At 44.4% G+C, this 13231-nt stretch overlaps 2 protein-coding genes across 2 annotated transcripts; both read left to right on the forward strand.

Annotated features, from left to right (window-relative positions):
* Positions 1-3707: 3707 nt before the first annotated feature.
* LOC130092365 (uncharacterized) lies at positions 3708-6373 on the forward strand. Its single transcript, XM_056260206.1, has 3 exons — positions 3708-4073; positions 4185-4843; positions 5026-6373. Exons 1-3 carry the CDS (start codon positions 3708-3710, stop codon positions 6371-6373), a joined length of 2373 nt encoding a protein of 790 aa, XP_056116181.1.
* An 8-nt stretch (positions 6374-6381) lies between these two features.
* LOC130092366 (uncharacterized) lies at positions 6382-7398 on the forward strand. The gene has a single exon (XM_056260207.1). It carries the CDS (start codon positions 6382-6384, stop codon positions 7396-7398), a length of 1017 nt encoding a protein of 338 aa, XP_056116182.1.
* Positions 7399-13231: the final 5833 nt, after the last annotated feature.

Consider the following 13231-nt stretch of genomic DNA (forward strand, 5'->3'; position numbering starts at 1 on the left):
TTTTTTTTACTGAACTTTAGGAATTAATCTTGTTTTTTTATGATTCTTACTTTTGTAAGGGAGTCCTAGTAGATATGACTGTTTACAGTGACTTCATTTATTTATGTTTATTCTGGGTTGCAGTGGGTAGATTTTGAAAAACTTTTTTTCTATACCACGTCATTTATTTGGTAATAGAACTGGTAATGATATTGTCCTTTTTTATTTTTTTTAATAAATTCATAAATAAGCCATTTATAAGTCATCTTCATTTATATAGCGCTTTTAACAATGTAGATTGTTCCAAAGTGGCTCTAAAGTGATAATAGGAAATTAAAGTAACATTGTTTTGGCTTTATGGCAGTTCTAGAATAAAGTTATTTTCCAGTTAAAGTTAGTTTTGATTTATTCACTTCCGTCGCAACGATCATTAGTTATTAACTTAGGGGCTGCTAACGCAACACCGTTTTAACACAAAACTCTTAAGTTCTCTCTACGCAAACTTTAAAAACGCAAACCTGTGAGAACGCTGATGGTGTGCACATGCGTATTAAGAGTACATTCTATAGGTATGCTCGTTTGAATATATGTGCGCAGGCATGTAGTCCCTAAAAAAACCAACCCTCAACAAACTACTTGTCTGGCCTTCAAATTTATAATACAGAATTGTATCGCTTCGGCGTAGCCATGTGAACCGGAATTATCCCAAACCTTCAGGACTGCGTTGTCGTCGCGTCCAGGCTCTGTCCTTCATCAGATCTGGATACGGCCTGGATCCGACGGACTGCGGTAAACCTTGGGATAAACAAAGAGACTAATATTAGCGTAGATACCATTCTTCTTATGATGTAAAGAGTACATCAGGATTTAAGTGTTCCCGGTTCCGTCTGACCTAATCTATGCAGACTATAATGCGTTAAGAGCTCGCTCAAGTACTGGGAGCTAAACCATTCAGTGCTTTATAAGTTATCAGCAATATTTTAAAATGTATACGATGTTTAATAGGGAGCCAATGCAGTGTTGACAGAACCGGGCTAATTTTAAGGAAGAACATTTATTTATTTGATACATTATTCATTCACAAAGAAAATTGGTGTCCTTAAAGGTTGGATTTTCTCTCATTTTTTAAATTAAGGCATTAAGATCAATTTCCAAAAGATGATTTTTTATTCCTCTTTTTAGTCAACTTTAGCATCGGTGTGTTCACTTATGCTAAGCACTGTATAGATGGTATTAATCCCTCCTGGGGTAGTAATATGGCACATAGTCTTAGAGTTGAACCTTGAGGTCAAGGTTAGGAAGCAGACATACTGGTTAATCAGATGAACAAATGATAAAGCTCGGGTTGCTGAATATACAATCCCTTTCTTCAAAAGCACTTGTTGTAAATTATATGATTACAGATCATAACCTAGATGTGCTGTGTTTGACAGAAACCTGGCTAAAACCAGACGATTACATTAGCCTACTTTAAATCCACCCGCCAAGTGGAATGCTTTAACTTTAGACATAACCAACCATGTATTTGACAGTATTAGCGCAATAAGACTCTAAATTAAACTTTAAAAATTAAACTAAACTAACAGGCTCTTAGTGCATGTGCGCTTCGGGTGTATGCGCTCAGGAAAGTACATGTTAGAACAGCTCATCGGCACCCAAATTAAAATGTTTAACCCGCAAGGCTTTAAAGCACATGCAAATAATGAACTTTTGTGAATTGCAGTGTCCCGTGAGTGTAACTCTGCAATGCGACGTACATTCACACATCATATGTTAACGCAGCAGTACAGTAGGCCTATGTTAAGACGGAGGCGTCAGAACTGCAACAGATAGCACAATACTACGATATTTATTCAAAAGCAGATCGTCGAGACATGTTAATAGTCTGCGATCAAAAATCGTGATATCGCACACCCCATGTTGATGCTGTTGAAATTCTACAGTAGAGCGATGACATCTCAGATCATTATCTACTCTCTAACTGTGTGGTTCTCTTTCAAGCATACGTTTCGGTGTCTCACTATGGGATACGCCCCTTCCGCGTATTCCTCAGAAGCCCTATTACATTACGCCAGCCCCAATTGGCTGGCAGACATGACGCTGTGTCTGGGAGTGGCTACCCCACCCCTCCGTATAAGAGGAGCAGCACAACGTCATTACGACATTCAAAAACCTCTTCTCGCTTCACACCAGAAGCCTAGAAGCCTTTGAAACTTTCTACGAACTCTTGGACGAATTACTGGCCACCACGCCGTTTTTCGTCTGACTCTTTCGATTTGCATTCCAGCCGATTGCAAGGACTGTTCGATACTATGATGGCTGCAGCAATGCAGACTATCCAGGCTAGTGAGGGAGATTCTGTGCGACTCTGTTCATGCGGGAACAAGATCTCATGCAAGGACACACACCAGGTCTGCTCTGCATGTCTCGGGCTGAAACATGCTCAACTGGCGATCGAGAATCCCGGCACGTGTGAACACTGCGCACGCTTCACCACGAAGAGCCTTCGTCGCAGGCTAGCACGCCAAGCTAGCCTGTCGGGCCAGGATCCCCTCATGACTCCTAGCCATGCACCAGCTGCCACTCCGCAGGTATCCATTCCTGTAGAACTGCCCACCACGGCAGCTCTATCCTGGAGTGAACAGCTCGATGCGTGCATGCCTCTTTCCAGTCTGCTCAGCACGGATGAGGAAGAGGATGCGGTCGAATACGAGGAAGAGGGGCAATCGGACATTCTTCTCTCTGACGAAGAGGAAGACTTCGAAGATTCTCCATTCCTCCCTCGGCCTGCGCACCCGGCACAACTCCTCGTGGCGGCGGGATCCACGGAAGAGGCGGACAGGACACCATCCTCCCCACTTCTCAGTGTTGACCTGCAGGACGTGTGCAAACGCGCTGCGGGAAAACTTAATATTCCGTGGCCGACCGTGATAGCAGAGACTGCAAAGTCTCGCTATGAGGGTAAGAGACTGCCGAGTGCAAAACGGGCAGCACGACAGCTCCTTCCTGTTTTCCCGGAGCTCCTGGAGGAGGTAGCGGTTACGTGGAAGGACAAGCCGTTCACAAGCAAGATGCCCGTGCAGGGTGGCTCCGTTCTAGATGTAGAGGGGATGGAAAAGGAGGGCCTTCTCCGAATGCCCCCCATGGAGCCATTAGTTGCCGCGCACTTGCAACCGAAGCGCACGGCGGCTGCAAATCCGACGCTGCCATCTAAAGCTGACCGTTTCCAGTCAAGCATGACGGAACGCGCTTACAAAGCAGTCGCGCTCTCTGTAAGGGCTATGAACGCGATCTCTCTGCTGACCGCATACCAAGCGGAGCTGCAGGACGAAGTGACTACCATGCCAGGTCAGACACACTGGGAAGAGATCTGTGTTGTAACGGATCTCTCTCTGCGTCTTCAGAGATGCGCGGTTCAAGCCGCCGGGAAAGCCATGGCCACAATGGTTATCCAGGAGAGAGCTCGATGGCTTAATCTCGCTAATCTCTCTGACAGGGAAAAAGAAGCCATCCTAGACGCACCGGTAGTTGCAGATGGCATTTTCGGCTCAGCTTTGACACTGATGCAAAAGAGATGCGAAGAGAAAAAGAGGGATGATGAGGCCCTGCAGCTCTGTATGCCAAGACGCAGACTGCACCACCTCCGCCACCCCGACAGACCTTCGCACAGGCCACGGCCCGCCCACCCCCCAACTTTCGCATTCCGAAACGGCAGAGACCTAACGTGAATGCAGCGGGTCAGAGCGGAGCACAGGAACAGAGAACTGCCTGGCCTAGGAAGAACTATCCGCCTGCAGCAGCTCAGACGGTCCAGTCAGCCCCTCAACCTCATCCTCATCCCCATCTTCAGGGAGCGAGGAGGAAGAAGAAGACGGTTTGACAGGGTCTTCACCAGGGAAGGGAGTCAACAGCCCCCCAGTTCGCTAACTCCCGACCCTCACATGTTCAGCGTTCGTCAAATCACGAGTTCCACTGTTCACAGATGTTCTGTGGGGAAAACAGCGCCCGGTTGGGCCAGGGGAAGCAGAGTGGTGAAAAAGAAAAGAAACGGTGCAGTGGTGCACACCAACCCACTAGTCACAAGCACTTTTCATGTACAAAATTCAATAAAGTTTTCACTGTACCCCCAGAGAATGTTGCAAAACACAATGCCCCAAAAATTTTTGCAAAACATGTTAACAGAACACATTATAACATCACCTCAGGGAGCTTTCGATCCCTTAGAGGTGATGAGCCACACAGACTCTGTCCAAGCGCTAAGTGCCCACGCATCCGCAGTACAGACCACGAACTCATTCATGACTCAGCCACACGATGGCACCAGAACGCTGCAAATAAACAACTGGCGAGAGTGCACACAGTCCCGCTGGGTATTAAAGACAATACAATTCGGGTACAGACTGCAGTTTGCCACTTCCCCCCCGCACTTCAAAGGGATAATTTATTCTCATGTGCGGGAAGAATTAAAACATGTTCTTCAGGACGAAATTTATTCACTACTGAACAAAAGGGCGATAAGAGTGGTACCACCCGAGAAAAGCCACAGTGGGTTTTACTCAAGGTACTTTCTAGTCCCAAAGAAAGGGACTCGTGCCCTTCGTCCCATATTAGATCTACGTGCACTGAACAAATACTTAAGGAAGTACAAGTTCAGAATGCTCACTCATTCTACACTCCTGAAACTGGTGCGTCTAGGCAATTGGTTTACATCGATCGACCTGAAAGACGCATATTTTCACATAAAGATATACCCACCCCACAGGAAATTCCTGAGGTTTGCTTTCCTCGGAGTGACATATGAATACCTGGTTCTCCCATTTGGCATGTCTCTGAGTCCAAGAGTATTTATAAAATGTACAGAAATGTACAGTAGATCTCTGCGTAACGGGAGAGACCAGGGGTCTTCGTACAGCATATGTATGATCTCCGCCAGCCAGTATTTCCCCGGCCACCTCGGAGCTATTAATATGAGCTTTAGTCCCTCCTCCCTCACTCTGTAGAGTGTTGGGGATATTAATGCTATCGGTGGGAACGCATAGAGGAGAGTGCGAGGCCAATCGTGTGCCAGTGCATCCTGACCCCGCTCAGGGAAAAAGGCATCCGTCTCGCTACTTACATAGACGACTGGCTGGTGACAGCTCAGTCAGAACAGGAAGTGAGATATCACACAACCATGCTTCTGGAACACATACAGAAACTGGGCTTAAAACTAAACACCGAAAAGAGTGTTCTGATTCCCGCACAGTCCATAACGTATCTGGGGCTGTCACTGGACTCGGTGACCTTCAGAGCGCGACTGTCACGGGACAGGGTGGTAAAATTCACCCGATGCCTGAACGAATTTCAGAGGGGGAAAAATGTCTCTTTCCGCACATGCCTCAGATTATTGGGACTGATGGCCTCAGCCCTAATAGTTATTCCCTTAGGCAGACTATTCATGAGAGAATTTCAGCGCTGGGTAGCGTCTCTGAGACTGGACCCATTAAGGCACTGCCGAAGGAGAGTGAGAGTGACGTCAGAGGCAGTCTTTGCACTGCGTCAGTGGAGACACCCAACCTTTCTGGTTCAAGGGGTACCCATGGGCGTGGTTCAGGCCAGAAAAGTCATAACGACGGACGCGTCGCTGTACGGATGGGGGGGCATGTACGAGGGCAGGATAGTGAATGGAAGATGGGGTCATCATCTGATCAATCTTCACATAAACTATCTGGAAATGCTGGCCGTGTTTCTGACAATGAAGCATTTTCTCCCTTTTCTGAAAGGGCATCATGTTCTCGTGAGAACGGACAACACTACAGTTGTGGCGTATATAAATCGACAGGGAGGCCTCAGATCACTTCCCTTACACATGCTGGCACGCAAACTGATTTTGTGGAGCAATGCCAATCTTTCATCCCTGAGAGCGACACACGTACAGGGTGTCATGAACCGGGGTGCGGATCTGCTGTCCAGAGGCAATTCACTTTACGGGGAGTGGAAATTGAACAAGGAAGTGGTCGAACAAATCTGGGAAATATACGGCAAAGCGACAGTGGATCTGTTCGCGTCGCACGACAATGCTCAGTGTCCTCTGTTTTTCTACCTGAAAGATCAGAGCGCGCCTCTGGGGATAGATGCACTGGCACACGATTGGCCTCGCACTCTCCTCTATGCGTTCCCACCGATAGCATTAATATCCCCAACACTCTACAGAGTGAGGGAGGAGGGACTAAAGCTCATATTAATAGCTCCGAGGTGGCCGGGGAAATACTGGCTGGCGGAGATCATACATATGCTGTACGAAGACCCCTGGTCTCTCCCGTTACGCAGAGATCTACTGTCACAAGCAGGGGGGGAGATCTTTCATCCCCACCCAGAACGATTGGCACTATGGGCCTGGCCAGTGAGTGGTTGAATTTTAATATGACCGGTCTATCTGACAATGTTATCAGAACCATACAGAATGCTAGAGTTTCGTCGACTAGGTCACTCTATGAATGCAAATGGGGCGTGTTTGAGTGCTGGTGCGCGGCTAAGCACGAGATTCCCTTTCAGTGTTCAGTGGCAGTTGTTCTATCATTCTTACAGGATTTGATAGACCAAGGGAAAGCATTTTCAACCATAAAAGTGTATTTGGCCGCTATTTCTGCTTGTCACATAGGGTTTGATAATAAAACCGTTGGGCAGTATCCTCTAGTATGCAGGTTCATGAAGGGGGCGCGTCGCGCTTTACCAGTTTCAAAACCGCTTTCCCCTTCATGGGATTTAGCACTGGTACTTGAAGCTCTTTCAATGTCCCCATTTGAGCCACTGGACGAGATCGATTTGAAAATATTGTCGTTTAAGACGGCGCTGCTGTTAGCCTTGGCTTCGGCGAAGCGCGTAAGTGAGATTCACGCACTTTCGGTGCATTCAGCATGTACACAGTTCATGCCCGAGGATGCAGGGGTGGTTTTGAGACCTAATCCTGCATTTATGCCCAAAATAGTTAATTCTATCACTCCTTTGGAGTTAAGAGCTTTCTATTCACCACCTTTTGCTTCTTCAAAACAGCAAAAGCTAAATGAGTTGTGCCCAGTGCGTGCTTTACGCATTTACATCGAAAGAACCAAAGGGTTTCGGGAGTGTGATCAGCTGTTCGTATCTTGGGTGAAACCACGTAAAGGGAAGCCAATTACTAAGCAGCGTTTGTCGCACTGGATAGTGGAGGCGATTTCACTGGCATATTCCAGTAAGGGTCATGAGCCCCCAGCTGGTTTACGCGCACACTCAACAAGGGGAATGTCAACTTCGTGGGCTCTTTTTAAAGGAGTCACGATACAGGATATTTGCGAAGCGGCGAGTTGGTCCTCGCCGCATACATTTGCTAGGTTTTATAAACTGGATGTTACAGCTCAGACTTTAGCACATGCGGTATTGAGCGTTGGAGTTGAGTCATGACTCAAGACTCGTTCAGCCTGGAGGTGGTGCTGTGGTTGGCAGAGGACTTCGAGGCAGGCTATCTGGCAATACGGGAGTTAGGATATCCCATAGTGAGACACGAAACGTATGCTTGAAAGAGAACAATAGGTTACTTGCGTAACCCCGGTTCTCTAATAGCATTAAGTGAGGTGTCTCACCAGATCACCCTCCTTGCTGTGTGAAGCGAGGAAGAGGTGTGCTTGTTTTGAATGTCGTAATGACGTTGTGCTGCTCCTCTTATACGGAGGGGTGGGGTAGCCACTCCCAGACACAGCGTCATGTCTGCCAGCCAATTGGGGCTGGCGTAATGTAATAGGGCTTCTGAGGAACACGCGGAAGGGGCGTATCCCATAGTGAGACACCTCACTTAATGCTATCAGAGAACCGGGGTTACGCAAGTAACCTATTGTTCTGGCAGGTCACGTTAGTCAAGCTCGCATCAGCTGACTCTCAGCTGATCCACGTCTACCTATAGGAATACGATGCCTATCACTGTATACATAATAATAATAATAATAATAATAATTCATTACATTTATATAGCGCTTTTCTAGGCACTCAAAGCGCTTCACATGGAAGGGGGAATCTCCTCAACCACCACCAATGTGCAGCATCCACTTGGTTGATGCGACGGCAGCCATAGTGCGCCAGAACGCCCACCACACACCAGCTTATTGGTGGAGAGGAGACAGAGTGATGAAGCCAATCAGTGTATATATATGGGGATGATTAGGAGGCCATGATGGACAGAGGCCACTGGGCAAATTTGGCCAGGATGCCGGGGTTACACCCCTACTCTTTCAAAAGACTTTTACTGGGATTTTTAATGACCACAGAGAGTCAGGACCTCGGTTTAACGTCTCATCCGAAGGAACGGTGCTCTTTTTTATAGTAGTGTCCCCGTCACTATACTGGGGCGTTAGGACCCACACAGACCACAGGGTGAGCGCCCCCTGCTGGCCTCACTAACACCTCTTCCAGCAGCAACCTGGTTTTCTCAGGAGGTCTCCCATCCAGGTACTAACCAGGCTCAGCCCTGCTTAGCTTCAGTGGGCAACCAGTCTTCAGTATTATCAGCAGCTATCACGTTTCTCGGGAGCTAATTACCCTCCTCCATCCCCAGCTCCTCCTCTCGTTGTACTTTAAAATCTTGAATTAATTATATCTGGATACATTCATGTTGGTTCTGTTCTGTTTACCCTAAGGGTTTTTTTTGCTGCTCTTATCCATGCTAGGCTGCATAGATGCGCAGGGAGTTCTCGCCCAGAACAGAACCATACCGCCTATCCAAACCGTATGCTAATTGTCAATCGTATTTGGTCCTGACAGAACGAGAAGTTTTTCACATTTTGTGGAAAGACAGCACTACTGCATACAGAAAGGCCTTAAAAACGGCTAGATCTTCTTATTTTTGACCCTCTTGGAAGGTAATATAAATAAGCATTAGAATCAATAGATAAAGCTAGGAAAATGACTACATGTGAGCTTAAATGTTCGATACGCTCTATATCAACTATATAAACTAACTTCACAACTTTTACTTGAACTGATTTAGCAAGATTTTTTTTTCATCTTTTAGTTGTCATGTCCTGTTTAGTTTCATAGACATATCTTTTTTTTTTTTTGCTCTGTAAATTTGTTTAAATTCTTATTTATTTTTTCAATCTCATAATATTCTGCAGAGGAGAGAAGTGCTGCTTCTCTCAGAAGTGAATCGCAGTTTCACTGTTCCACAGCATGTGATTGGCTGTTCGCTACTGATGTCACACCTAAACTCCTAAACTCAGGATCAAAGCCTGAGTTGACAGAGTAAATTGATGATCAGCATCATAGTACCAACAAAGCCTGATTGGATTGGTTTGGTTTTGTCAACTCAAAACTAATCCAGTAACCCTGACTACCATCATGGTACCTGGTAGCACCAGTGTTATTTTTTTTCTTTTACTTTTTTTGTAGTAAATGCATTTTCAGATCTTGCTTCATTAAACAAATTTAAAAAATGAGTTGATCAGCATTTTTTTACCCTTACAAAAAAAAGAAAAAAAGATTGTTGGTATGATGGTACTATGATAGTTCTATTATGGTGCTTATGCTCTATTACATTTCATTGCTACACAAAAATACTTAAATGTTCTGTGGTAGTATCATGATTTGGTGGACATGTATCATAGTAGTACCATTGTATTCGTGTAAGTATCTTCTAAAAACCATGGAAACCCTGTATTCAATCTCAATACTGTATAGAAGCCTATATTTAATTTTTGTAATGTATTTTCTTAGTGTAAATATGTACTGCCATGGTATAAGCAAAGTACCATTATGTTACTGTCTGGTACAATGGCACTTCTACTTTGTTTTGAAGTACTTATAACCTAACAGATTATTTGATGTCTAATGTCAACACATTGTCATGTCTTGCCAATGTTCCAAAGCCTAGTCTGTCACTAGAGGACACTGTAACTCTATGAAAGAAAAATAGAAAAAGAAAGCAAGTCTACATTTTTACTGACACAATGTCATCATGACACTTCCGTTTTCTGATTTTTAAAACTTATAGAGCTTTTGCATATGGAGTTTTCCCTAAAACACCAGATAAACACTACTCAGAGGAAACTTTGGTGAATTCAAACTCCTTTATTGATGTTGTGTTGAAATTGACATTGTTGAAAGTGTTTAGAAAGCTGTTGATTGTGCTGATAGACTGACGGTGGTGCATTGTATCTTCAATGCAAATAAGTTGCTGTCTTTGTTTGGTGTCTAATTGCTTCGGGAGGTAAACAACACGCTCGAGTGGATGGAGAGAGAGGTGAAGCGTGAATATCAATCTCTCACATCAGTGTCATCAAATTACTTTTACAGAGTTGAAGTGCCCTAATTAGCTACTGGCCCCCAGTGGCCCTCCTCTGATGGCACAGGTCTCTGAGATGTACTAATGGATATCAGCATGTGCGCTTAGGTCTGAATAATGCATTATTCTGCATATGCAGGGTTGTCGCTTACTTCAGCATGGAGATTATGTTTTATGTAGATATTATGTGTCAAAAGCATAACTGGTTTCACTGACCATCAGGAATGTATGACCTTATAAAATGTACACTGTGATCTGGCAAATGCGTGAAAGTTAATGTTGGCATAGTATTTTTATTATTATTTCTTGAAAGAAGACAGAAAAGCAGTTTTGTTAAAATATTAACATTTGCCAAATCAAAGTCATATGGTGCAACCAACATGCAAAAACATGCATAAAAAAACAAACAAATAGGAAATGATGGGAAGGACCACTGTCAAGTCAAGTCCCCTTTATTTTTTTATAGCGCTTTATACAATACAGATTGCGTCAAAGCAGCTTTACAGTGATCAACAAGAGGATAATCATTCAATGATGCAGAGTTCAATTATGGAGTAAAGCAGCTCTAAAGTAGAAAATAATGTCATTGTTCAGCTGAAGTCAGTTCAGTGTTGATTCAGGATGAGGATGAGACAAACAGCTTAATATTCATCTTGAATGAATGAATCTGAATGAATGAATGAATGAATGAGTGAAGGACATTGTCGACCCACAGCTCCGAGATTAACAAGCACATTTCCAGCAGAATAGAACAAGCACAGCCCAGATCGCAATGCTCCACATCATAGTCGAACAGTCGCTGGAGTGGAATTCCCCCTTCTATATCAACTTTGTCGACTATGAGAAGACGTTTGACAGCTTGGATCTAGAGACCCTTTGGAAGCTCCTTCAACACTACGGCATCCTAGTAATGTTGGTTAACCTGATTAGAAAATCTTATGATGTAGAGTCTTGTAGAGTCATCCATGGAGGGTAGCTCACCAACAGCTTCCAGGGTGAAAACAGGAGTTAGACAAGGATGCCTGTTCTCATCCTTGCTGATTCTTTTAGTCATTGACTGGATTATGAAGGAATCCACTAGAGTAGTTAGAGTAGTTAGAGTAGTTAGAGAGTGTTAGAGAGTGTTAGAGAGAGTGTTAGAGAGTGTTAGAGAGTGTTAGAGAGTGTTAGAGAGTGTTAGAGAGTGTTAGAGAGTGTTAGAGAGTTGGACTGGTAACCCACGGACGCGGGTTCAATTCTCAGTACCGACAGGAAACGACTGAGGTGCCCTTGAGCAAGGCACCTAACCCCCAATTGCTCCCCGGGCACCGTATGGATGGCTGCCTACTGCTCCAGTTGTGTGTGTGTGTGTGTGCACTAAGTAGGATAAGTTAAATGCAGAGGACAAATTTAGAGTATGGGTTACCATACTTGGCCTTCACGTCACTTCAATACTTTATAAACTTTTTTTTCCACATTTTTGTAATAATTGTTTTGTAGTGTTAATAAATGTGTCTGTCAATACCTTCTTTTTAAGGGGGAACTGCCTCAGTTGCCCTGCAGCTTGCTCTGCAGTCTCATTTTGCATTTCTTTGCTAAACTGGATTACTTCTGCACTAGCTATTTAAAAAAAAAAATCAATTTCTGCAACACATCTGAGAATAGAACAGACCCACTGACATGAGAACAACACACACTTGTCTCATTCCCATTATTTGAAATTTCTCCAGTAGAAAGTTAATTTAATGAGAATTATCACCGGCTAATGGGAATTAGAATTAGTCAGATGAAGAAGATTATCTTGGCATTATTAGCACTATCTGTCAACCTCAATTAAAATAATGGTAATTAGGAGAAGGCTCAGTATTGCTACTTGCAGGCAATTATTTGCTGGACAGAGGAAAGCCAAGTTGCACTTTTCTTCTAGTAAAGATTCTTCTATAGGCACACTTGCTCTTCTTCTATGTGATTGCTGACATTTCACTAGATTATTGGTCCAGATGGTCTTGTTCTTCTGGTAAGGTAGTATCAAATATCTTGTGCGACATTATAAATCCCTCCCTCCTGAAAATGTGCTGGTGTCCATTCGGTTATCGATTCGGCTTTGGTTTTTGGTTTTTGGTCTATTGCTTTGGCAATATTGTGCTATTTTACATTCATGCCAATAAAGCTAATTTGAATTGAATTCACTATGTGCACGTTAGCATATGCTACTTCCGGCTGCGAAACCGATAGGGGGTGTCTAGTTTCCGGTAGCCTGAAGGACAACGTAGAGGATGTATATTTCTCCAGATGTCTTGGACATTTGCCGAATATTACAGTCGATGATGTTCATCGACTGGTTAGTGATTTTTCTCCAGCTCCCCAGAGCAAGAGAGAGAAGGGATTTAAATATTACATCTCTCAGTAATCCGGCCACCAGAAAATCAGACCATCCATTTCTTGACCAGGGGTCCGGACTGATAATTAGTGAGGAGACATGCAACAGTAAAAAGTTGGTTTATATTCCCACAAATGGAGAGAGGTATGACCGTGTCAAAAAGTTTGTTCTCTTTGACCCTCCTAATGAGCCTCTCGACGTGGACTCTCAGACGCGCAATGGCCTGGGTTTTAAGGATGTCCACCTCTGACATTTGATCCTGTTTGGACATAAAAGCTGGGCGATGCACTTTCCCGGAAACTAGCTCATCTATCAGAAATCCCTTGTCTACCATAACTTCCATGTCGGGTGTTAGGAGGGAGGTGATGCCGGAGTGACGAAAAATCTCCTTGTCACTGATGGAGCCTTCAAAAAGTGCCGACACAAATGTCAATGCTCCATGGGGGGACATGCCAATAAGCGCTTTGAATGTACAGTGCGACTTGTATGTGGAAAATACCTCACTTTGGAGCAGAAGGGAGGTAGGGGTTTGGCACCTCATTTCTGTGCAGCCAAGGATGACCTGGGTGTTTTCATAAGTCCCATGGAAATCTGTGGGGCAGTTT

Source organism: Rhinichthys klamathensis, unplaced genomic scaffold (genome assembly GCF_029890125.1).
Source record: "Rhinichthys klamathensis goyatoka isolate OS25496 unplaced genomic scaffold, OSU_Roscu_1.1 h1tg000176l_1, whole genome shotgun sequence".
Lineage (NCBI taxonomy): Eukaryota > Metazoa > Chordata > Actinopteri > Cypriniformes > Leuciscidae > Rhinichthys > Rhinichthys klamathensis.